Here is a 26,980-nt window from a genome sequence, read left to right on the forward strand (position 1 = left end):
ATCTGCTGAAGCCACTAAACAGGTAATTCAGTGCTGCATGAATGTAGCATAAAAAAAGCAAATCAAGAAGAATTTAAATGTAGACAATGATTGAAAGAAAAGTGGGGCAAAAGGTTTCCGTTCAAAACAATCAAAATGATACAAGGGGAGTGTGAAAACAAGTGAAAGTCAATGCAAGAACAAGCAGGTATGAGACGGGCTGTGGCAGGTGCAGAAAGTGTACTGGGGCCCTGCTTTGACAGCCAGCCAGCCTGGTAGCAAATTAAGTTGCAGAGGAAGTAAGTAACGGTGAACAGAGTTTAGGTGCCAAAATTGAGACATTTGGAAGGTGGAGGAATGAGGTAAATCAGCAGACCTTTAACTAGAGTAGGTATTGTAAATAATGAGATCGATTAACAAATAAAGCTCCGAATTAAAAAAGTTCACCAACAATCAAAGTGGCCGTTTGCCCAGTAACAGAATTTGAATGGAAAACTAGGCCTTCTATCCAACGGAGGCAGATGAAATCTCATTCTAGCAGGCAAAACAATTATCCAGATTAACAGAACTTTGGTTAGAACTATGGATCTTGTTAAGATTTTAAAGGAGTAGTATTTTATTAAGTTGCTATGGAAGCTGGAAGTATTTTTAATTAGAGGCATGTAAAATATATTTGTAATTTTGTGTTGCTATGCAGATTTGAATCAATGGCAGCATGTTTTCTCTTAAGAACCTTCTTCAGATCAGACCGTATGCATGTTAGGGCACCTCGGTGGTGCAGGCTCCGGTGCAGCTCATCTACCCTTACACCAGAAGAGCAGCGCAGGTGATAGAAGGGGACCAACATCTGCATCACTTTTTTTTTAAATTCTTTTTATTAAAAACCAAGCTCAAGGTACAATGTATATAATTGACAGTTACAGGTCAGCTTGGTGCAACGGTTGTATTTGTATCAATTTCCATTTGCCACGTTTATCTAGGCTTCAACTCATTTGGCACTTTTACGGCCCAAGAACTTTTATGTCAATATATTCTATACATTCTCTAATTTTCCTCTCCCTCCTTCCCCACTGAGTGCAGATGTTACAATTCAGGGCTCATGTTCCCCCTGGTTGCACTCCAGGGTCCCCATATTTTCTTCCATTTTTGAGGGCATCCCTGGCTTTGATACACCGCTTTCCCTGTTCGCTGGCACCAGTAAAGGTCTGACTCCCACTGTTCCACAGTTGGTGAGGCACGGTGTCCCCATAGCCTTGCGATGTTATGCTTGGCCACCCCGAATTCCAGCATTGCCCATGTCCTAGCATATCTGGGCATAACATCTGCATATCTTTTGCTTCTATTTTACTTTTGAATTATCACAAATTACAGTTTCTTTGTTGGAAAAGTTTAGTTTAGTTTGATTCCAGGCTGTGCCCCACCTTCTGGATCCCTACTAACAGTCAAATGTTTCCAGAACACCAACTCTAACCACGATGTTAAGGAAGGAAGTGGGACAGAGTCTTAACATTTCTCACAGATGTGATCCAGGTAAGCAACCGGAATATCAAGCACCTGATAGGTTAGGGTCCCTACCTTACAATCCACAACAAACTCTCTGCCCTTGAAGTGCTGTGCCTGGAAGGTGGAGCACAAACATGGAATCAGTGTATTGATTTGGCAATTCTCTGCCCGGCTGAACCACTGGTATTCTGAAGCTTGGATCGGACGTGGAACGCCAGCTGTGTACCACGCCACATGGAAAAGCAACTCAATTTACTCTAGGCTTTGACTACTTATTCAAGCATAATGATGGCAACTGCATCACATACCAACATCCAATTTACAGCTGTATTTTGAAACCTGTTTGGGATACCACATCCTCAGGGGAGTGCAAGTACAAATTCCCTACAACAGTGGTTCCCAACCTGTGGTCCGGGGACCCCTGGGGGTCCGCGAAGCCTCTTCAGGGGGTCCCCGACTGCTTGGAAAATTAAATAATATTAACAGATTAGGCCCCCAGCTATCAGTAATGACTCAGTGGGAGGTCCTCGGGTTCCAATAATGATTCAGTGGGGGGTCCCCGGGTTCCAGTAATCATAACGTGGGGGTCCACAGAAGTCAAAAGGTTGGGAACCACTGCCCTACAATGTCATTAATGGAACAGCAGCGCTAGGCCACCAGTACTGCTAGCACAGCAGTGACACTAAACCAGAAGCGATAATAACAATGCTAACTCAGCATGGAGAGTAAGCAGCAATAACAACGAAGCAGGAACATAAAGCAGCGACGCTATGGATGCAGCAACAGTGGCCCAGCAGTGACAGTAAACAGAAATACTAACCGAGCCAGCAGTGTGGATAGCCAATGATCGGCTAGTGCCTAGAATGTAGAGTGCTACTGCAATAGTTTACTTCATAATGCTGCTGTTACTTATAGAACTTGCACTCTTAACTTGTACCAATGTTATGGGTCCCTCTAGCACATAGCGGCAGTCCAAGAAACTGCTTTTAAAACTATTACTTTAGAGCTTGGAGGGTGTATTCCATGGACTGTGGAACAATATGTATTACATACCATACTTTACCTGGCAATTGTGGCCTTGGCAGACACTCAGCTGCCATCATTGGCTCTTAAGGTCAAACACAGTTGATGCAGAATGTAAGTCTTTGTTTCGATTAAGGTAAAGCGTGTAAGGTGCACCTTCTGTTAAGGTTGTGTAATGTCTTGAAAGTCGAGATAGAATGTCTTAGTTCCTATAGAAATCGAACGGTACATATGGAATAAGGTGTGATGAGGCCTCCGGTCTACTGTGTACTGGTGCATACTGTCATTGGTGCAGAAGTACAAAAGGCTTCTAGGTCACTTACGTTTCTGGCCAATGTTACCACAAAATAATTCTTTCCAAAAAGCTTCAGGTCGCACAATGTCAAAGAATGTAAGCATCAACCTGGCTAGAAATATATAGAAGTCAATTAACCCAAAATTGTTTTATATTTATAGGTTCCTTGAAAAGAGAGCAGTATTGTATATGTTACATTGTTGAAGGTTGAATTCCCATGTTGGATTTTATTTTTGTGATTTCAGCCCTGAAGAAGCGGTCTTCATCACTGCAAAACATGTGCTGGCTGGTAGTTTTGGTTTCCTTTGTATGGAATCAACCGTGGTTTAAAAAAAAAAATAAGGCCTGAAGTACTTGTAATTAGCTAATAAAAAGAAAGCTATTTATGTGGAATTGTAACATTTAGAATTAATGCAGAACTGGGGAACCCATTTCTAAGAAAATATATGTTTTCTCACCAATATATGTATTTCTTTGAGCTTTTGGAATAAATGAGTTGTTGAATTGAAAATATTCTTTGAGCTTTTGTAATTAATGAGTTGATGAATATTTTAGTGCATGTGCTCCATACGACACTAGTATTTGCTGGCTAGAATGTGGCTGCTGTCTGAACAGCTTGTGAAGTGCCTGATCAAAGGTAACAGATACATCACGCCTGTCAGATGTCTCTTTATGGCTTCACTGGTCATGGAGAACGGCTGCCTGGTAAATTTGCCTATCTCTACCTGCTTACCCTGTTACAGAGATGCATAAAAAAGATATACATACAGGAAAAGGCACTACTAAATGAATAATTTCAAGTTAAAGTACTCTAACTGCCAATCACTTCTGCAGTCCTAACTGGTGTGTACCAAATATATAAATAACCACACATTTCAGACTAATCAAAAAAAGGTGGAATCAATCTAAAAAATAACAACAAATATGCATGCAACAAGCTTGTGTATTATTCAATCAAGATTCAACTCAAATACTCATCATGTAATGTGCAAATTTATTATAGCGAGGATAATGTAATTGAAAAACACCACCTTTTCCCACAAACACTGATAGAGGGTTCCCCTCATCTGTACTCTGATGGAGGCCATAAGCTATATGTAGGGGCATTCTACCTTAAAGTTGGATGTGTGTCCACCATTGCTTAGTTGGGACAGAGATGAAAGACCTTGAGTGAATATGGCATGAGGGTCACATCTACCTATGCAAGATGTCTGTAGTTAGAAAAGCTTTTGGCACCACCAGGCCGACTCAGTTTAATTGTTTATGAAATTGGATGATCAGTGGCCTCAGGAGGGAAGGTATTCTCAGGGCTGAAGTAGTTAAAAAAATCAAAATCACGCAGAATCCTCCTGGGGAACACCAAGGAAGGTTTGGGATAGTTTAAAATAGTTAACTGAGATTCCTAAAGTGTGCAGAGTTCTGAGAGTCATGGTGTGATCAGGCTCGGTTTCCTTCCTCCACTAGTGTTGCTCTGATGAGATAGTCATAGGCATTTGTAGCAGTGAGCCCTCTACTGCGGCAGAAAGTCCACCAAAATGCAGAATCCTGAGAAAAACATGTGAGTCGTAATACATTGGTATTTATGGTTTTTCACTGCAAAATGGATGCTCTTCTTGAGTTACAGCGGTATGGTGCCACAGCTGCTGCAGAACCCGATCAGTGAGGACTCAACAGTCTGTTCCCAAGCGCCGATGGTAGCACATAGAGGGCAGCCAAACTGCAGATGACTGGGTCAGATAAGAGATGCAGCCCTTACGTGGTCAGCTGCTGCACGAGGTTGGTGACAAAATGCATGGTCTAATGCTAAAGCGCTGCAGCATAAGCTACCTGAGCTGTAGTCAGGTGAAGGAAAGTGCTGAAGTACGATGGAAGTGAAAACAGATAAAAAGATTTTTAAAATATCTGACAATTCGGGTACCCAAGCACCCATATTAGCAAATTATAGAGCACACACAGCAGGTTCTGATCCGATCTGTTTCACATGAAAAAAGGGAACTGACAAGGGTGCACATATGCATAGAGAAGGGGTGCAACAGAGGGCACTTGTGCACGTGCATTACCAGCATGCAGAGCTTTGTAAAAATGGCTTTAGAAGCTGGTTCGTTTATAGCAGCATAAAAAGTTGGCCAGGGACATTTTAACCAGGACATCCTACATCATCATTACCTGTAGTTACCCTATCATATTTCTTATGACTACTAGCTTAAGCATAACTTGATCATATCCAATGCCACTGAACCAGGCCTGCACAGCTGCACTTACATCTCCTTGCCGAAAGCTATGCCATGCGCGGTAGCCCTATTAGTTACAATATTAATTCTAATTGTTAATTTTTCACATGCATTCTACCGCTGTGACACCATCAAGTTAACTTGAGGTTACCGAACACATCACACACACTCTACAAGCAGTGGTGCAGCATCGTGTAACTACATTACAGTACATATTACAATTAACTTTACAGTGGTGTAACCTCCACTTAGTCTCACTCTACCACAAGAGGTGTAATTGTACATATCCACATAACCTAATTTTCACTAGCAATGCGGTGCTATGGTAACTCCACTCACTAGCCACCACCTGCTCTGCACCTGCCTGGCAGGTAGGTGCTAGGACAAAACCTAAATGTGAAACTTAGTACTCCACAAAGCACAACAATAAATGCCATTCCTCCTGCCCATTGGCAGTTCACTGCAATCTTAACCATCACATATCTCCCATGCACTAGCCATAGAATTCTTACACAGCAACAGGTATGGCACAGCACATAATCAGACACCCTCTCTCTTTTCTGCTAGTTGTGCCCCAACCCATTCTTCCATACCACAGGTGGATTTTTGCCAAACAGCCCCATACCATTCCTCCGTACAAGCTGTGCACTGCCAACAGCTTCTGGTCAGAGATCCTAATTAGCAGATGTGCAGTGGATTGGAAGGACCTGGTAGCTTTGGGCAGGGAAAACAAGAAGATCCTGCCACCTTCATCAATTTGATGGCCTTGTCATAGGTCAGCCAATGAGAGGACGACCTTCCTTCACGCAGTGTCGCTGATCCCACCATACTCTGTGACTAAGCGTCAGTAATTGACATTCAGCCCTGGGAACTTCAGGGCTTAAAACCGAAGCACCCAGGTTCTAGTTTAACTGTGACAGCCCCCCTTGCCATGAGGGGGGTGACCTCATATGGCTTTGCCGGGCTGAGGGGTCATGCCTTCAGGAAAGTGAAATCTTAACCCGGAAACGTTAGGCTTGGGCTTCCAGACATACAATGCCTGAAGAGGGTCAAGACTGATTTCCATATGGCTGAGGTGGCATGGTGGGCAAAAAAACGATGGGTTAAACCCAGAACATGGTTCTAAGTTCAAGGCTGGAGCTGATAGTGGATTCAGAGACAATGTCATTGGAATTAGAGCCACAGCCTTTGGCAGAATGGGCTGACTTCATCCAAGGTCATTTGGCACCAGGGATGGCCCACCTACGCACTCCACTGGAGATCCCAATGGGCCCATGAGGATGGAGGATGGAGGCAACTCAGAAGGAGCCAGAATGAACTTACAAATTTGCAGTACGGCCTCATTAAAGGCTACAACCTGCTGCAGAGTCAACAATGGCCCGAGGAACTTGAGTCAACGATGGTCCGAGGAACTTGGGGCACATCAGCTTCAAGTATGGCATAGGGTCCAAGTGACACACTAAAGATGGAGTTGTGTGCCACGACCACCAACTGTCTTATGACACCTGGAGTGGGGGCATCTGCATGTACAAGAGCTTCAGGTGCATTTCTTGCGCTTATTTCTTAACTTGGTTTTTGACTTGTCTTTCAGCAATGCCTTATCTCTACTTAATAAGGAAGCCCGGGTAGATCTCACGTCTTCTGTTATGCGATGTAGAGCTTGGCCTCTCTATCCCAAGGCCTTTGGGTGCGTCAGGGTACACTTGCTGCACAATTTTGAGCAATGCTTGACCCAGAAGCGCCATAAGGAGATGTGTGTGTCTGCCACAGACAAATGCTTCTAACCAGTAGCATAGCCAGTGTCTGATGGGCCCTAGTGCAAGAAAGGAAATGGGAACTCCTGACTGCTGTATGAGTTATATAATACAGCAATCACCAGCGTTCAATGGGACCTGGTGACAATGCACCCACTGCACCAATGCAAGCAACACCTCTGCTTCAAACACCGATCGCATGACTTGAAACCTGCCATCTTCAAGTGCGGCATTCTTGCACAATGCCAAAGTTAAGAATTTGAGAATTCATTGAAAAACAGAAATAAATAGGAGCGAAGCTCCATAGCCACGTCTTTGGCCACGAAAATAGAAGAATTGACACCAGCGCTCACCTTTACACATCTTTGAGTCATGATGTCCTGAGATGGGATGAATCACAATGAAGAACGATGATGTCACCTGTTGGTACAAAGGAATTATTATAAGAGTTTCCAGAACCGGTCTGGTGTCTGGGGAGATAAAGAAAGTGAGGAATCTGTGATCGGAAGTATTCATTAGCAGGCCTGCCAACTCAGACAGTGTCAGTGGGTGTCACATGATATCTGCTCTGTTCACATGGTCTCCCATGAAGAACAAATATTACCCCTAAAGACTGTGGGTTTCCAGGTCATGTGAAAAGGCTTTGCAATGCTGATGTCCATCCGAGGTTATCCAGCCAGTCCAGGATATTGATGGCAGCTTCAGAAGTTAGGTAGCCACTGCTATTTGCTGTTGTAGGATGCTGTACTCATACAGAGTAGTGCTCTAAGCCCCACCTCCTCTTCGTGGCCATGTTCGCTTAATGGTTTGCCAGGAGGTGATGGGCTCAAAGCTGCACCTCCACACCAGTGTTTAATTTGTAAATAAAAACGTGCCAGAGCCTAAAGCTCTCCTCTGAAACACATGTCTGCTGAAATTAAATGTGCGAGAACAGAACATTGAGGCAGAGTAATCCTGACACCATCTCGGGCCTCTTTAATCCATTTACAGCAGCTCCCTACCCCTTCAGCTCACTCTTGCAGTTTTCTGCTTTTCCCCTTTGTGGCACTTTATCATTTTTCTCTTCCTTCGTCTTTCCCCTATGTGTCTTTTGCTCGCAGTAAATGCTTGAGGCACAAAAATAAGAGCCGGTCCTCAAAAATAAGTGTGGGTGCCTGCACCGGAAACCATCTGCTCAAATTGAGCACTGCTTCACACCACATCCGTCCCCATTCACACATAAAAATATTTTAACAATTGATAGTTATGCCTCAGAAATAATACTCATACCAGGGACCACTGGGATTATAGTGCAGATGATTATTAAATTAGGTGTCAGGGTTGAGAAAATTATGTGACAAGAAAATGCAATTTATGCCGTGTTATTCGGCACACTTTGTGACAGGGATCATGGGACTTTATTTTGACAGGTTACCACTGCTTGGGCAAAGGTTTCACCCCACTAGTACCATTTTAACACCCAAATACATAATAAGAACCAGAAAGGGGACCAGTCAACTATTGGAAGGGTCTTTCGCCTCGAGGCAAAACGTGCTGCGGTGTTTTTGTTAACTTTTGATCCGTTTGCACTATAAACTATTTTTGTTAAAATATACAGATTCTGTAGCAGATGATGCATTATGAGAAAAATATTGCAAATCCATAATTATGCGGAAAACGCCGTAGCAGCAAAATGTCTTAATTCCAGCGGCCCTGATTATACCCCTCAAACAATATGTTATCAGTGGAGTTCAGCGAAAACAACTTCAGGTAACCCAATTCTCAGTCATTTTCGCTACACCGCGATTTTTTTTTACTCCGATTTAAGTGAAGGCCTTCCTATTTTGTTAGTCAGGAGAAACGCCCGCCTTTCGCGTTGCTCTGAAGCGGTGAGCGCAGAACTGCTTGAAAAGTGAAGTGGCGTGGCCCAAAACTCACACAAACCTCTTTTGTGCAGACCGTGTACATCTTCTTGAAAGAGGGGCAGGAGGATGGATTAGGAAGCCCATAAAGTTCAAGTGCTGGCTGAAGAGAAGTGTGCTGAATTTGTCAGTGGCAGTGAAAGGCGACTCCGATCTATACCTCGTGAAGAACACACTTTGAGATATAACATTCGCAAGGGAGTTTCCATAAAACTAAAAAGGAGAGAAAAAAAAAAACGACCCCGGCTTGTAAACCGTGGGAGGATACGCAGTTTTAAACTGATGCTGCAGAAAGCTGGGCCCGGAACAGAAGCGTTTGTTTTAACTCACTTTAAAACAACCTTTACAAATCACGTTCCGTATTTGTTACTATTTGCTTTTACAGTTCCAACCTCGATCCAATCAGCAGCCTCTCGGGGGATCTCGGGACCGCCGCAGATTAAAACCCTTTCGACTCTTGACTGTTTGACAAATGCTGTGTGTTTAATAATTCTACTTGTGAGAGATTTTATTTGACAAAACCCTGCTGTGTGCATTTTACGGACAGCACGCAGCTGTGCGCGGGACGTGAAGCCCTGCTGTTCCCGCCTCCTCGTAAAGCGTGCGCGTGGCTCCACTGGGCCTGCCGGGCCGCGCTTCGTGCGGGGGCGAGCTTCACAGGCCAGGCAGCTGGGCCCAGTGTCTACTCGAGTTCAATGTCTTTGGAAAGTCATCACTCACGGGCTCAAGAGAAGTGCGCTGGCGAAATGAGGTGCAAATGTCGACCAGGAAAAATATGGTTAGTACTCCTTACAGCTGGCTTACCCTGAGAGGTTGCGGAGGGCGCCTGGGGCCCCTTTCTACTCCTGAAGGATGCAAGGGGGCGCATGGGGCGGCCGAGCGGCAGATCTATGGGCATTCCAAGATGGTGCCTGCTGCTACCATGCGCACTGTCTGGCGCCGACTTGGCCCTCGCCCCAGAGTATCAATAGACCTGGAACCAGTGCTTTAAATGGATAGGTACTGCCCGGTATGGGTACCTGCACTTCTCAGCACTACTGCAAAACATTTAACGGGAAAGTACCAGCACTTCCAGGGGGAAAACAGGTACTCTATCTAGAGAGTACCTGCACTTCTGCATTTCCATTTAAAGCACTGCCTGGTACCGGAGGTCCCCCACTTCTACTGATGGCGTTTTGGCGTGGTCATCTCACCTATGGAGCCTCAATAGAAAACAGACCAGGATGCAAGTTGGGGACTACGCGTTGTAGCACAGAGGGAAGACGGCACCTGGAGTCCCCAATTACTAAATGTGTGGCTTGAGGAAGTCCAGGAGAAAAAATGGATGGCTTTGCTGGAGAAGGCCTGGTAGAATCATCCAGCGGGAGATACTCACTGCACCAGGGTTATGGCAGCAAGGCGGGAGACCTCTGAGTGAGGCATTAGTCTTACCAGGTAGAGAGAAGTAGGAAGCTGCTGGGGCGATACAGCGACAAGCTGCCAGGTCAAGTACTCTGGAGGTTGACTGATTGAGGAAAGGATGCTTAAGCGGGGAGCCGTGTGTTGTTGCGTGTGAAAGACTGGTGACCAAACTGCCCCGTCCCTCCAGGTACCAATTATCAGTGACCGTGTACAGGTGATGTTTCTGCACAATCAACACTGAGGCAGGGACTGGGTTGAGCATGTGCTGGAGATGAACGCTGGAGCCTCACTTGCCTGTGTGTCCTGGGGGAGTGGGCCTGCAGGTTACTGGAGGAGGCATGAGCTAGACCATGCTTGGGGGAAAAAGGGGCATGGCTCGAGAACAAGAGAGGTGAAACGAGCAAGAGAGGCCCTTGTGCATGTTCAACTGCTAGACATTAGTTTTAAATGATAACTATGCAAACTGTTAGTTATGCAACCAATGAAACGTATATAACTGCCCCCATAAACTGCTTACATGCAGTAGTAACAGTTCATATGAAAAGCACTCAGATACCCTTTTGAATCGTGTCCGCACAATATATAACCACAAATAAATACTTGCAAGAGGAATCTGAATCGTATTCCAAGTTTACCCCACTAGAAATGGGGAATGACGCATGGTGACAATCGTTACACACATTCTACCACAATGTCCTTTAATGTAAGCACTGTTTTACCTTCACGACGTCCTTGAGTTATTATCTGGAGAGAAATATTTTTGAAAAATCCCTGGGTGCAAGACCAATTTTCATGTAACAGTAATTTCAAGTTGTCACAAAGACTATTTATGTCCAAACTTGAAGCTACTGCACACTTTAGTGTTGCCATAATCTTGGAAAGGGGGTATGGGGTTGGAGGGAGGGGGATAACGGTGAGGCAATGATTTGACCCCTCACAGAAGCCCACAGACCTATAAAAACAAGTAATTAAAATTGTATACATTAACAAGGCACCCCACTGCAAACTATTGTGTGTGGACACGTAAAACAGTTTAATATACTATACGTTTCTATTTTAGTTTGCACCATAAATGAAAATAGGGTATAGAGGGAACAACATTAGGCACTTGCAAACAAAACAGAAGTGGATTAAGGACTGAACAGCTGAACAACTCTAATCTTTACATCAGTCAGAGAGTATGCCTTAAATAGATAGATGCATTTTATCAAAGATACATCCGCCACTGGGAACAGAGGTAACTGGGGAACCAACAACATGGATGAGAAAGTGTTTGGGAAACATTTCAATAGTGCTCATGTATGAAGTAAAATGGGTGGAGGGGCGAGCTTACCAGTAGAGGAAGTTCTAGAGGTAGTAAGGTTGTGCTGGCTTCCCTTGCAGGTAGGGCTCACATAGGTGTGAATAAAGCATGTCTTTGGAAAGCGTTCGAGGACCTGCACGCGCTTCATCTCTTGTATAAAGAATCAGGACAGAGACCCTTATATGTCTATGGGGCTAAAATGAATCTAGGTGTGATGAAAAGGGCAATGAAGCGAAGTACCTTTTCAAGGGGGCATAACCTCTTCAAGCAATCCATTTTTGCCACCACGTTGTAAGGATAATACACATGATAATTCAGATGAGGCCATTAAGCAAATGGGGTAAATAAGAACATTCCTCTACTAAATAAAAATGAAAATAACAAAGCTAATGCACAACACGGCCACAGAAGTCTTTCATGTGAGGCTCAAAACAGAGCAGCTGGCCAAAGACCCTGGAAAGCAAGTGATAAAGAAGCATGCACTGGGAATTGTAGGTGAACCAGACATTCCAAGTCTCCCACGTGTGTCCTGCACGTCAAGCATAATCAGTCTACACATGCTCGCTGGCACTGAGTTGAGTACAACGCATCCCTGGCACTTTACTCGCCCGCTGCCTTTGTGGCATCCTGCAAAAGCAAATTTGTCTTGGTGCAAGGAGGAGAAACATGAAAGGCTAGAGGTTAGGAGGCCACCCTGGCACGTACCTCTGCAATCATTTCCTTTACCACTTTCTCCGCAGCTATTTCCAAAGTTACTTTTGTAACGCTTTCGGAGCTCATGGCAAACACACTGACCTATACATCAAAAATGGGCACCATGGCTGATGCGTGTCTAGATGTAAGATGACATGCTTAGCACTGCATAAAATCCTTAAATAAAGGAATGGACTAAAATCACATTAACTAAGTATTCTGAAAAGGGACACTCCCACAAGGCAATCTGCGACACAACATAGGACTCGATGTGTTTCAATCGCACTCAAAGCCCAAGAGGTTCAGTGCTAAGTGAAATATGCCATTACCTTACAGGATAATCTTTGAACTGTCCCAGAGACTGCCGGCGCCCCACTAGCCCCGGGCTGAAAAGATTTGACAGTTTTAGACTGTGAAGTGCAGGAAATGTTGTCTAAAACCACTGTCAGTGTTTTTAACAAAATCAACGCTCTATAGCTCCCATAATGCAACGGAAGAGCAAAAGCCAGAATCTGTACTTGTTGCACTGATGCTGCATTTCATGCGCCAGAAACCACATCATGTGCAATTCACTGATCTGACCTGATCGTAGATCTGGACCCCGAGGATGGTCTTTTAATCCCTGAAGGTGAGAGCAAATACACACTGAACAGAGCTACAAGTACGTACGTAACTGGTACCTACAACCTTGCTGGCACGAGGTGTTCTCGAAATATGTACTGCCCTAGTCAAGCTGAGGCAGCACCCAATCAGACAGAGGATGGAGGAGTATGCCCCTTTAAGACGCTCTGAGATGGCCCATTAATAGGCTCTGCAGAAACAGCAAGTGTTAACAACAGCGTTTGCCTCACCAATTTGCATGTCATCTATGAATGAAAACCAGCGCCGATACTGTGCTCCAGAAGTGCCATGTACTCTTTGCAAGTCTGATTCCTGGAGCAAACCATCTCTGGGAAGAAGTCTCCTGACTTTCTTGGACTCGTGAATATTGTTTGGTTGTTTTTGTCTTGATGCAGCTCTTAAACCGAAATCTGCATTCCTGGTCTTGAAACTGGATATTCCAATTGCCTCCGCAGAGACATGTATCTCATGAACACTCGTTCCTGGTGCTGCCTGGTCCTTTGCCTAGAATCCTGCTACCCCCTTCTTAATTTGCACCTTCCAGACGTCGCGATAGCCTTTATGCAGTAACCACTCTTAATTGCTCTAAAAAACTGTGTGTTCTGATGAGGGTTTTCCCCCTGCTGTTCTCATTGGTTCCCAGCTCCTTCTTTCCACACACCCCTTTAGGCTTTATATGCTCTGAATGGATCCTGTCAAATCTTTCAGCTTAGGGTCCTGTCAGACTGGTTTTGTCTTTTTGCTTAGCAATAGCTAGAGTTATTCTTCCATTGTAATATGTTGTGCAATGTGCTGCCATCTTGGTAGTCTTATGTTCTGCTCTTGAGCGGTCAGAATTGTCTCAGATTGTAACTTTTCAGGATTGCGTACTAAGCTAGTTTCTGAAATACTGTGCTAGGTGCTGGTCTGGTGCCCTTTGTCTCCAACACTCATAGAGGCAATTCTACAAACTTTTCTCCTTGCCTCTTCATGGAGTCAGGGAACAAGCCCAGTTTTGCTAGATGTCTAATATTGGACATATCAGGAATTGTCAATATTTTGCATTAGTGACAGAGCACTTCCCCAAAGAGGCCTGTTACGTCCATTCATTACACTTTCTGATTGGGCTTCACACCAAAGACGCAAAATTTGAATGCAGTAAAAGAATTTGTTCAGAAATGAATTCAGGAGGTTCACACCTGGAAAGGTCTCTGATATTTGGCTGGTTCCTTGTTAAAAAGGCAGCCTTTGTGGTTGCCATTGGTACATGCAGTATCATCTTAAGGTTTTTGGGGCCCTCTGTTTGTAATTTTACTGCTCATTTTCTGCTAACTGAAGCCCGCATGATGCCAAAAAAGCTTTCAAAATGGGGTTCACTCAAAACAGTTAAAATATGTCTTTTAGGGCCCCCAAATATCCTTAAGATACCACTGGGCAAAGCGAGAGAGATCAGAGGTGGATGTAGGCAGAGAGGAGAGAGGCTGAGATATAGAAATAGACCGAGGTAAGACATATAAATAGAAAATATACTTTCCCAGGGGGGCCCTTTAGAAGATGGGAGACCTGGGACATTGCCCACTTTGCTCATATTTTGTAACGTCCCTGGGTACAAGCAAGCCCCAGTAACCAATTGGCAGGCATGAGGAGCATCAGTGGGAAAACCGAGTGATAATAATTTGTGAACTGTTCCAAGACAGTTCACATATAAATGGTGGTGGTTCATGTACCCTTTGTAAGACCACATATTGTTTCGTGCTTGTAACCGCTCTCAGCTATCCCTGCCACTGTCCGTCAGCTGTAACTATACTCTAACACAGACATCTTACAGCCCCACTTAAGATCTGTTAAAGAAAGAAACACGTTTTAGGAACTACATACTCAAACTGCATGTATGTGGTAGGCCTGCAGTAGGTTTCCTAGAGAACAGGAAATGTACAAGTGTTGCATGTCTCAGATTTCTTCTAAGAACTTCCTACCTGACCCGGAGTCAATGACGGTGGAAGCTCCTCGATGGTCTGTGGCAGGACATGATGATCCCGGCATGCTCACAGGCTCGGAACGAACTGGTTGAATCCTGCAAGTGTAATATATATATATGTAATTCAGTGTTTGAAATATGACTTGTCATTTTTCATATTTAGCACAAAACACTATTGTCCACATTACGGCGCCCTCAGATTTGACCACTTAAGTCCACCCATCTCTCGAAGATAGTCAATACATGGGCTGCCAATCACTAAAGGGGGTAAAGTGAAGAGGGATTACAGCAGGAACCCTTAGGTTCAACTCAGGAATAGGCAATTACTAGAGGGAATCAGTAATTCTCAGTCCAATCCCCCGTATTTCCATGTTTTTCCCCAGACTTTCACATGGGCAGTTCAAAAGTTTTCAGCTTTGACCAGCTGAAATCTACGCAAGGGAGTCAACAGATCCTCATTGTTACTCTGTGAATCTCATAATTCCTGTAGGAATGGCAACGGTCATTACTGCAACCCATCGGAATTGACATTTCACTCAAAATGAGGATCAATGCGCTTACTAAAATTAAAATGCAAGGAGACATGGACAATTTATGTATTCATTTATTTATTTATGTATGCAATTTTATACAGTAAGAACGTGGCCCAGAAGCATTGTACTGGCAAGCTTAAATGAATGGGTGAGATTGGAAGAAATTCTGTTTTAAATGGATTGAATTTTAGGTGGTATAAGCTTATTTTGACTTGTACCTTTTGCAGTTTTTGGTTAGAAACCTAATACTCTCAGATGAAATGACCTTGAGTAAGACATCAATATTTTCATCATATTGACGCTATAAGACCCCATGGCTTTTGTAACTTACGAGTAGAACTCCAAAGGGTTTAATACAGAAATCGAAAGGGTAGGAGTTAATATCAACCATTTGGGAACCATTGCATCACTGAGACAGGGCTGGAGAAGATCTTGTCAATTTTGATCTATTGAGCGTGTTTGGTTAAGTAATAGGCAAACCAGTTGGGATCCTTGGAGTTTGGCCAACGGGGTACTCTGCCACAAATGTGGTGGAGCACCCTGTCCACCAAAACGACAGCCCACCAAATCTATGTAAAGTCGATTAGGCCATTATGTTTTTGCCAGTGGTGCTCCAGCTGGAGGAAATCTTCCACTAAGGGCCCGATGGGCCCTTGATGTAAGTACATCACATTGTCCAACCTATTTAGAGAAGTTTGATGTACTTTTTTTCTCTTCTGGACTGCCAGTAAAAGCCTGGTGGTCCAGAAGAAAAAAAAAAAAAGTATCCACACACACACTCCCAGGGTCATTAGTTTTTTGCTTTTTCGGAAACAAACTCCCGCAGAAACACAGAAGGTGCTTAGCAAACATTCAATGCCTTCAGAGCAGCAGAGGTTATTACTCCCACACCCAGTGGACTGCTGACCATCTGCCAATCGCTACATCAGACCCAATGTCTTCAATGTCATGCACTTGCCATTGTCTAAGATGCTGAGTGCATTATCATTACCTGAAGCAGTGCAGTTACTGTACTACAGCCTTTTCTAAGTGTGACTGAAGCTCATCAAAGTGATAGTTATTCACAGTGTTTTAAGTGTGGTGTGTGGCAATGCTACTCTCAAGAACCTCTGTTATAAAGTTCAGACATGAGACAGATGAAAAAATGTTTAGATCCTTCGGTCTGTTTTTTTCAGGAAACAAGTGACTTGGCCAATGTTTTAGAAAACCGGGGGCTACTCCTTGAGCAAGAGAGAGGTAAATCAGGTTGGTTTTATGAGGTATATGATGTGGTGTTAAGCCTTTGGCTGCACTCCATAGAACAGTGCCCAGGAAGCGATTTGAGGGTTCAACTTTGGCTATGATTTTTACTAGATCACTTTTAGAGAAATATTTGACTATCACCATTTGGTCTTACCTATGCACAAGTGATTAAGGTCCTTCTAAGAGTAAGGTATAGATAGTTCTATTGAGTGAACTAATCAGGCTTGGCCTTGGGGTCTTCAAATGTTAAGGTATGAGAAGGTTTGTTGGCAGCTTTGACTATATCAATGAGTTGTTCTGGCCAGTACTGGTGAAATCTATCAGGGATTTATTATGGATACTCTTGGCTTTGTAGATATTTATAGATATCCCTCTCATACCTTATTTTGGCTGCACTGAGGGTTTCCAAGTGTGATTGATTCCTTTTGCTGTTAATCGTTCTTAAGACATAACATTCATCAGAGGGGAGAAGTTCTGTACTTGTCCTGCTTACTTTTAAGAGGGGCTAGATGTCCAGACCATCACTGAGACTATTGGTGGGAACACCGACATTACGGTTGGGGTTAATGGGAAAAAGGTAGTTTAGAGCACGGGTCGTAGGATGTTCAGATCAGGATTGTTAGCACCCCTAAACCAAAAAGCTTTTTTTTTCTCGTTTGACCACAGATAATGTTATGATTGAGAAACACTGCAAAAGGAATCAAGTGGTAACTGGACCAATCAACAGGGATCAGGTAATTTGCCGAGATAAATGCCTTTTTTTGCAATTAAGAGGTCAAGGGTCACCCCCTTCGATGGGGCGTGGCCACGGAGCTGAGCATGGCGCACGCTTAACCGCTCGGCTCCGGAGGGGCCGACTTCAAACGTATGCCTAGACGCGCTGGGGCGGGCAGTGTCGCGCTCAAAGTGGAGCGGAACGACTGCTGAAGACGTGGGGAGACGGTGGCGGCGCGGCTTGGCCCCCGGGGTGAGCGCCTGGGTTCCCGGGGCTGATCGGGGCTGCGGAGTGGCTGCGGCCTAGCTGACGGGCGGGGCCGCCCCGCGCTGAATTGAGGTGCCGCTGGCTCGGAGCGAAGGAGGAGGTGAGCGGCGATTGCGGGTGGGGCCACTGGCGAGGGGCCGTTGCCCCGGGGGTGGCCCCCTGCGGATTCGTGTGGCCCGGCGGGGATCGTGCCCGGGGGCCTGCTGGCGGGCTGCGGCCGCGGTCCTGGGACGTGCGGCGTGCCGCGCCGGGCGCGGAGGCTGTGCGCGGGCCCGCCCCGAGGTGTGAGGGGCAGATCGGAGTGCCGAGTGGGGGCGCCGGACGGAGTGAAATTGGCCTCCCACCCGGGAGACGTGGCCTGGTGCTTCCCGGCTGCGGGGGCACGGACGGTGAGGAGACAAGGGGACAAGAGGCGCCCCGAGGAGGACTGATAGGGAGCCCGCTTCTCCTGTGCCCCCTGGGGGCCGTACGACTGCCGTTGCCCGGGTGGCCCCTGTGTGGTGGCGGGGGGGCCCCCTGTGCCTAGGACGGTTCAAGTTGGACGCTGATCGCCCGTCGCGGGGTGTGGCGGCGAGGGTCCGCCCCGTGCTGATTGCTGTTATCATCCGAAATTTTAGACTGCGCACCATTGTTGGGGTCCCTCCTGGTTACTGGAGACGGCGCGGCCTTGGGGGCCTGCCGCGGCTGCCCCTCCCGCGCAGGGCGGCGCGGTCTTGGGGGAGGCGCCGCCCCCGACCCGATCCAAACCACCTTGTTACCGACTACGCCGCTGGTGGGGACGCTCGGCGGAGGCGAGCTACACGGCGACATCGAGGATCCTGGGCGCACCTGCTTACTGTGGCCCAACGAGCTGGAGATGACTGGCTTGGTGGCTGAGACTCCTCCTAGAGCGACCAGAACCTGAGATCTTGACGGCAACAGATTGGGTGAACGAGCAGGCCAACAGCAGGCAGCATAATTACCTGTGCAGCTCGCCGGCCTCGCTGAGACGCCCTCCTCTGCATATCCAATGCCCTCCAAGGGCAGACACAAGAACAAAGCCATGGAACCCATGACACTGATACCAATGGCGGACAACGAGCTGACCACACAGAGCCAGTCACAAACCAAGGTTCAGGACACCCTGGACAAGATACTGGGTGCCATTGAGGACACCAAATCCACTCTACAGCGTGACATTAATCAGGTGGCGATAGAGGTTGGGCTATTGAGAGCCGACCACCACAAATTGGCCGACAGAGTAAAGGAGGCAGAAGCAACACTAGAGGAAGTTGTTCCAAAACAAGCAGAAGTATCAGCGGAGGTGACCTCTCTGGCAGACAGAGTGGCGAAGCTCGAACGGCGAGCTGAGGACGCAGAGGGCAGAAACAGGAGAAACAATATTCGCGTGGTGGGTCTCCCTGAGGGGGTCGAGGGGACTAACATGGTGGAGTTTCTGGAGAAATGGCTAAGTACGGTTGTGGCACCAGGATGCCTGACCCCCTTTTATTCATTGGAACGTGCACACCGGGTGCCGGCTAGACCGCTTGCCCCTGGCAGACCGCCCCGGGCTGTAATTGCTAAACTCCTGCACTATAGTGACAGAGACATCCTCCTGCAGAAAGCCAGGGAATTGGGTCCGTTTAAAGTGGCCAATGGCGAAGCAACACTGTTCCCTGACTTCACCTTGGAGGTCCAAAACAAGCGTGCCTCCTTCCTGGCCGTTAAAAGAACTTTACGAGAAGAAGGGATACAGTACTCATTGCTCTATCCAGCAAGACTACGAGTGATTGTGGAGGGGAAAACCACTTTCCTCCAGACTCCGGAGGAGGCATGGGAGTGGCTTGAGAGCTCGGGGTCGGGCCCGGCGCGGCCTGCGCCGGGGGGCCGCGGTGGGGGGGGGTCCCGGCGGGCCCTGAGAGGGAGAAGGCCAGGGGGCGGCCGACGGCTAGCACCCACGCAGGCACAAAGGGAGACTGGAAAGAGAGAAGCCCTAAAAGCGGCAGCCAAGATGGGAGTGGAATCGTCTCCGCCGGCGGTCTCTGAAGAGGAATCAGAAGACATAGTGGTGTCCTCGCCCGAGGGCTCTGGGGGATCGACTAGTGCGCCGGAGGTAACCCCACAAACGGCTGATGAACTGATCTAAACAGAACCTGCACCGGCGCTGAAAGGCGAGTCAAGATAAGAAGTACGGTGGCCCCTCCGGACCTGGCCGCCCCCCCGGACCTGTTTCTCGCCTGTCAACCCTGACCGGCGAGTATTGACTTGATGTGTTTGTGTGATCTGCAGTGTTGTAGGACTTACTGGGCAGCCTACAGTTTTGGAGGCGCCCTGGGGAAGGGGAGTTGGTTTTTTTTGTTATTAGTTATACCGGCTATATGTGCGATGTGGGCTGATCATAATGAAGGTGCAAGCTTCTGGGGGGCTTGGCCGGGGCCGGGGGCGCGTAGACTCCATGTACAACGGGTTCTAAGAATACGATGGGGGGCTACAACACTATGACCTGGAACGTTAGGGGGATGGGCACTCCGAGTAAGCGACATAGAATTCTTTCCTTTTTAAAAAGAAGAGGGGTGCATATAGCTATGCTACAGGAGACTCACCTCGCGCCCGGAGAGGGGGAGAAATTACGGAGGAGATGGAGGGGTCAGGTATTTGCCACAGAATATTCAGCTTACGCAAGAGGAACCCTAATTTGGATTAGAGCGGGAGTTCCATTTGTGCTAGATTCCTCCAACATAGACAGGGAGGGAAGATTTGTCATTCTAGAAGGGAAACTACAGGGGCTCCAGTTGACCCTGAGTTGTATATACGCCCCCAACCAGGAACAAGCATTATTCATGACGGGCCTGTCTGGGCATCTCACTCGTCAATGCACGGGGGAAGTACTAATAGGAGGAGACTTTAACGCAGTGCTTGATATCGACCTAGATAGGTCTAACCCCCCACTGCAGGGAGCAACATCAATTAAAGCAGCAAAAAAACTAGCAGAGTGGCTGGACGCCTGGGGACTGGTGGATGCTTGGAGGCTACAACACCCTGTTGCCAGGGATTATTCGTTTTACTCGGGCCTCCACCAGGTACATACTAGAATCGACAGAATAGTTTGCACAGCAGGGCTGGCCCGAAATATGACCCACGCGGAGTACCTTGCCCGCACAATATCTGATCATAATCCTCTATTGATGACATTGAATGTATCTCGGGACAGACCTCCTATACCGGCATGGAGAATGCTTCCGTCGGCCTTGGAGGACCAAGCGTACAGGGAGGGGGTACAAAGCTACTTAGAGGAACACATAGAGGATAACCGGGGATCCACTTCCTCCAGAGGCATAGAGTGGGAGACACTCAAGGTGGGGACGCGGGGTCATTGTCTGGGACAGTCAGTGGGGATAAAACGTACACTTGAGAGAGAACTAAACGCACTGGAGAAGGTCATCCACGAGGGGGAGTTGAGACAGGGCCCCACAAGACAAGCGGATGAAGAGTACGAGAGTGCGCGTAGGGAGCACTCCCGAATAGAAGAGCGTCTTAGATGCCACAGTGTGCAAAGATACTTGGTATCCATGCAATCAGAGGAGGGGAGATCCGGTAGACTTTTGGCATGGCTAGTGCGCCCGAATGGTGATAGTGGTCCTATTGCAAGTGTATTGGACAGGGGTGGGACACGCAGAATTAGTCCAGAATCCATTAACGACGCATTCAAAGATTATTATACGTACTTGTATAGGAAGCCCACAGACTTGGAGGTGGGGATCCTTGATGGTTTCCTAACTCGGATGTCTCTGCCGGCTTTGAGCCCGGAGGACGGGGCCGGCCTGGGGGGTCCAGTGACTGTAGAAGAGATAAACGAAGCAATCACGCAGCTGGCTCCTGGGAAGACCCCGGGCACAGATGGTCTTCCGATGGATTTTTATAAAAAGTATAAATCCTTATTAACTCCCAGACTGAAGGAAATGTATATGGAGGCGGTAAAGAATGGGGTGCTCCCTTCCACGCTCCGTGAAGCATTGGTTGTGCCGCTCCCAAAAACAAACATTAGTGATCCATCGGTAACAGAATTTAGACCACTATCAATGCTAAATAGCGACTTTAAGATCTTGAGTAAGATACTAGCTAATCGGTTACTGCCCCTTATGCCGACCCTGGTGCACCCTGACCAGAATGGTTTTATTCCTGGTCGCAGCACCTCCTTGAATCTTAGGCGGATTTTCTCTATAATGCATATGCCTGATGAGGCGAAGCCACCAGCCGGGACCTTGCTAGCTGTGGACTTTGAAAAGGCCTTCGACTCGATCAGATGGGATTACTTGAGGGCGACAATGTTAAAAATGGGCCTGGGTGGTGGCTGGGTTGCCTGGGTGGACCTGTTATATTCGTCCCCATTGGCAAGGGTCAAGACGGGTAGGACGGTCTCAGCTGCTTACCCAGTGCATCGGGGAACTAGACAGGGATGCCCCCTGTCCCCATTGTTGTTCGCGTTGGCGATGGAACCCTTAGCGGCGTGGGTGCGAGGTGAAGGAGCGGGCAGAGGGATTCGGTGGGGACCAGGGGATCACATTATCTCGCTATATGCAGACGACATTTTGATATACCTTAGAGACGGGGCGAGTGGACTCCCCTGGGCCCTGAACGTACTTGAGGAATTTGGTTTAGTATCAGGATTAAGACTTAACCGTAATAAAACATATGTGTTCCCCCTGACGTCTGGATATGGTCGCCCCATAGCGTGCCCGGTGGACCTGAAATGGGCTCCGCGTACATTTAGATACTTGGGGATCCAGATCTACCATGGTATGGCTGACCTAAGAGAGGGTAACCTAGGTGGAGTGCTTCGTTCGCTGAGATCATCAGTAACATTCTGGCGCTCTTTAAAATTGTCAGTGATGGCTAGAGTGGCGCTATCCAAAATGATCATGCTCCCCCGACTGCTCTATTACTTTGCCAATTTACCGCTGCTAATACCCCGGGCATGGTTCCGTGATCTGAACACATTGCTTAGAGAACTAATTTGGGATAGTGGGCGAAGACGTACCACTCTCGTGACCATCTGCAGGCCTCCCCAAGCGGGAGGCCTGGGGGCACCTGACTTTGAGGCATATTACCTTGCATCCCAATTGCAGTGGATAGCCGGGTGGCTTACGGGTCGGGGCCAATTGGATTTATATACGGCCCAGGGAGTGATTGATACGGCGTGGATTGCGGCAAACATGGCAAACAGGAAGATAACTCTCCCTGGGAACAACATAATGATAAAAGTGGCAATAGGATGTTGGAAAAGATGCACGAAAAGAGTAGGAGTTGGTCACCCGTATTCTCCAGCTCTGCCGCTGGCAGTACTTGCTATAGAACCCAGGGGGAGGGGGCCGGGAAGTATGGGACTCAGTCATTGGCTAGCAGCGGGAATAGAAGTAGTGGGAGGACTTTTCAAAGAGGGAGTCCTGAGGGGATTTGATGACTTGATGGAAGAGGGTGTTCCCGGTGGACAGTTTCTACTGTACAGGAGACTGGTACATACCCTTAGGGCTCACTGGGACACGGCAAATGCGGAACCTGACACACACGGGGTCTTGCACTCACTGATGACATTAGGTGAGGAAACACGTCTCATCACCAAGATATATCGGTCCCAGGTTGAGGCAGCTTTAGACCCCCTACGTTCACTGAGAGGAGGCTGGGAGGGCACGGTTGGTCGAGAACTCACAGACTCAGAGTGGAAAAAGATACTGGCTTACCCCCGGATGGTGTCCCGTAATACACGCTTAAGGTACCTTCAATATAATTACCTGCATAGAACATACCTCACACCCCACAGGCTGTTCCGTATATACGGTGGATCTCCAGCGACCTGCCCGAGATGCGGGGGGGGTGGGGCGAATTTCGACCACATGGTTTGGACTTGCCCGGTGATCCAGACTGGCTGGAAGGAAATGTTGACTACCTTAACTGAATTGCTTGAGGTTGAGTTAAGACCCAGCCCCGAGATGTGCTTGCTGGGCCTTGGACCAACGGCACTCCGTGGAAAAGTGAAGGGGCGCTTTTTGGACCTCACCCTGGCACTATATAAGAGACTAATCTCGAGGGGCTGGAAAGCTGCGGGTTGTCCTTTACTGACTGTCTGGGAGAATGATACATTAACGTGGGCTAGAGCAGAATTACAGGTCCTAAAAGCAGAAGAAGCCAGGAGTATCCGCCGGGTTCCCATAGCTCCGGGGTGGGAGAACTTAGTGACGAATTGGGAGAGTATAACTAGGAGATTGGTGAACCCAGCAAGAGAAACCAGCGACTCCCAACCCACGCCGAGGTCGGAGCCAGGCGATTGTAGCACATAGATAGGCGCCCAGAACAAACCCGACCCCCACGTGGCTTTCATTAAGTGTAGAGGCCTGAAGACAGCTGGGCCGTGGATCCCCACCTCGCCATCGAACATGATAGGCAGTGTGCGTGCCCCTCCGCCTACACGGCGCGTCCCTGCGCCCTGGGTCGATATTACCCCCTGCTTAAAATTAAAATAAAAAGTGGATCTGACATAGCACCTTCAGTTCAACAACTATAAAAATCATTTGCACATAGCCGCATGGTTGGCCCTGTGTGGCCTGTTCTTTTTTATTCCCGCCTCTTCCTCCTTCCTCCCACACCCAATTGGGTGGCACCTAACCCTCTATATCATTATTCCAAGTTACAAGGAAGAAGGGGTTTAAACCTGTTGCTTGACTATTGCTTATGCAGAACAAAGAGCTGTAACAAAGAAAAGCGATTGAATAAGTAAAAGAGTAACTGGTTGAATAAAGAGAAATAAAACGACTGTTAATAAAGATTGAGCAATAAGCGAAAAAGTACAAAATAAGAAGCAGATATAAAAGTGCATGTGAAATGAATAAATATGTAACGTTGTAATAGCAAAATGTTAATAAAAATATATTCTAAAAAAAAGGGTCACCCCCTTCGATGTGTGTAAATTTAGAACAATGTTGGGAAAGGTAATTTCCAGAATGAAAATATGTGATGAAAGATTGCTTTGTAAGTGATTGTGAGTAGTACAATGCACATGCAATGATGTGAAACTCACGCTCATAAGAAACCGGAATGGAAACGCTTTGAAGTAATTGTTTATAAGCGAGATGACAGAGATGCAATCTGAAGCCAGGATACAGGGTACTTTTCAGAAACGTCAGGGAGCCCCCGAGAGAATGTAAGTATCTAGCCGATACCTTTGAGCGTCCAATAATATGAAGCAATAAGGCAGCATATGCATGGCTGATAAACCACAGAAGGAGGAGCAAAGTAACAGCTTTCGGCAGAGGGCAGCATCATACTGAAGGGGTGTGCTAATGACAGGACAAAAGATATATTTTGGTAAAAGGCGCACACACGATGCCGGGTATACAAGAAGCCCAAAAGGCCTTGCATTTTTGCAAGGAAACTGCATAACAAGGGAGTTAGTTTTAGGGGACATAGGGGGTCATTACGACCTCGGCGGTCTTGCAAAAAGACCGCTGAGGCCACGGGAGTCAGAATACCGCCATTGCCGGCGGTATTCCTGGCTCCCTACTATGGCATTTCCGCTGGGCCAGCGGACGGTAACAGTGTTACCGTCCGCTGGCCCAGCGGAAATGTCACATCAACATTGCTGCCGGCTCGTAATAGAGCCGGCGGCAATGCTGATGTGCAGGCAGCAATGCTGATGTGCAGCGGGTGCAGTAGCACCCGTCGCGCATTTCACTGCCCGAAATTCGGGCAGTGAAATGCGTGACGGGCTATGCCTGGGGGCCCCTGCCCTGCCCATGCCAAGTGCATGGGCAGTGCAGGGGCACCCCAAGCCCCTTTCCGCCAGCCTTTCAATGGCGGTGTTTACCGCCACGGACAGGCTGGCGGTCGGGGACTCATAATCCAAAGGGCAGCGGTGCTTGCACCGCTGCCCTGGGGATTATGACCGCCAGGCGGAATCCTGGTGGGATATTGGAGGGGCCGGCGGTATGGCCATGGCAATTCCGCCACGGTCATAATTGCTGGTGGAACACCGCCAGCCTGTTGGCGGTGTTACCGCCAACTTACCGCCGGCCGCCAGGGTTGTAAAGACCCCCATAGTCCGTGCAGTGGTGATGGAGATTACAGGTAATCGTCGTGGTCGCAAAATGCAGGTTTTATTGAAGGAGAAATATTTTGCAGTTGAGGGCGTTAACGAGACATGTTTTTCTTTTCTGTTTTTTGTAGGAAAGGTAATCCGGTGCCAGAGCTCCGCAACTAGGTTTTTGAAAACATGTTCTTTCCTCTTCACCAACACTTGAAAGACAAAAGGAAGAAGCAACAGATATTAGGTTGTCAACCCCAGTAGGGGATGTGTTTGGCTGCAACGGCACTCTAGATAAGCATAATTCTGTGGTCCGATGCAATATGCTCTGTTCAAGGTTTGAATCTCTTTAGTCCAATGTTTAGCAGATTTGCAACACTTTTAGAGCTAGAACATCTTTTTACAGTGAACTGTCATAGTACAACTACAAAATATTTAGAACCAGGTGAACACAATTTCAAAACAATATATATTTGATACCCCTTAAATAGTATACTTCAACTAAATCAACATCTCTAAGAGAACATATTGTCACATTTTAAGCCAAATATGCAGTGCTTAGAAAGCTCAGACTGGTGGAGAAAATCTATAACATACCTATGGTTGGTGTTCATCTATTTATCTTAGGCACGAGAAAATGATCCATCATGCTACTTCTTCGTGAGGTGTATTAAAGAAAGAGTACCCCTGAAGCCTCATCAGAGCAAAAATACAATACCACAATTCTGGATGCATGACACAACCCAGAACCTTTCCAGTCACTCTAACATCTATTGCATTAACGTGGCAACATTTTAATTTTACCTAAAAAATTAACTGGTTTATATAAATATATCAGATAAATCCTGACTCCTAACCATAGTTCATGTTGCATGCTATAAGCATGCTAATATTATCCAGATAATACTTAAAGTGGAAAATCCTAATCACTGTCAAGTTTGAAAACTAGGTGACTGTCTCAGAGCCACTGACAACTGGATGATAAAGAGTAACCTTGAACTTAACGCATCAAAAACTGAGATTCAAACATGTGAAGATCAGAAATATTAGGATCCATTGACAATTTTGCCTGAAGAACTATAGAAGCACTACCAACAGCCTAAACAGAAGCAACCTAGGAATTATCATGGACTCTGCCCTTCCCACGAACCCTCAAGTTACCCTAGTAACAAAATCAACATTTCATACCATGCAGATACTCTAGCAAATCTTTCCACATATCGGATTACCTCAGAAGATCAGACAACTACTTCCTTAATCATATTGAAACCGGATTATGTCAATATCTCATAAAAGGGACCACCGATTTGAGCTATGAAATACCACAAAAGGTTCCAGAATGCAGCGACAAGACAACTCTTACATAGAAAACTATTGGACCACATCTTCCCAGTGTACAAGGCCTTTCACTGGCTCCCTAATGCTGGAAAATCTGATTTCAAAATACTCTGCATTACACCTAAGGTAATGCATTGAAAAGGTCCAATTTTGTTGACGATGAAGTTTAAG

General features: G+C 46.8%; 1 protein-coding gene across 2 annotated transcripts in view; it reads right to left on the bottom strand.

The window, feature by feature from the left end:
* The window catches only part of BCAS3 (BCAS3 microtubule associated cell migration factor), a 2,570,631-nt gene that overhangs the window by 888,519 nt on the left and 1,655,132 nt on the right, over window positions 1-26,980 (bottom strand). For both annotated transcript variants that reach the window (XM_069226456.1, XM_069226455.1), the window contains one exon: window positions 14,660-14,757. In XM_069226456.1, coding sequence (XP_069082557.1) covers window positions 14,660-14,757 — 98 coding nt within the window. The remainder of the gene's footprint in view (window positions 1-14,659; window positions 14,758-26,980) is intronic.

This window comes from Pleurodeles waltl, chromosome 3_1 (genome assembly GCF_031143425.1).
Source record: "Pleurodeles waltl isolate 20211129_DDA chromosome 3_1, aPleWal1.hap1.20221129, whole genome shotgun sequence".
Taxonomy (NCBI): domain Eukaryota; kingdom Metazoa; phylum Chordata; class Amphibia; order Caudata; family Salamandridae; genus Pleurodeles; species Pleurodeles waltl.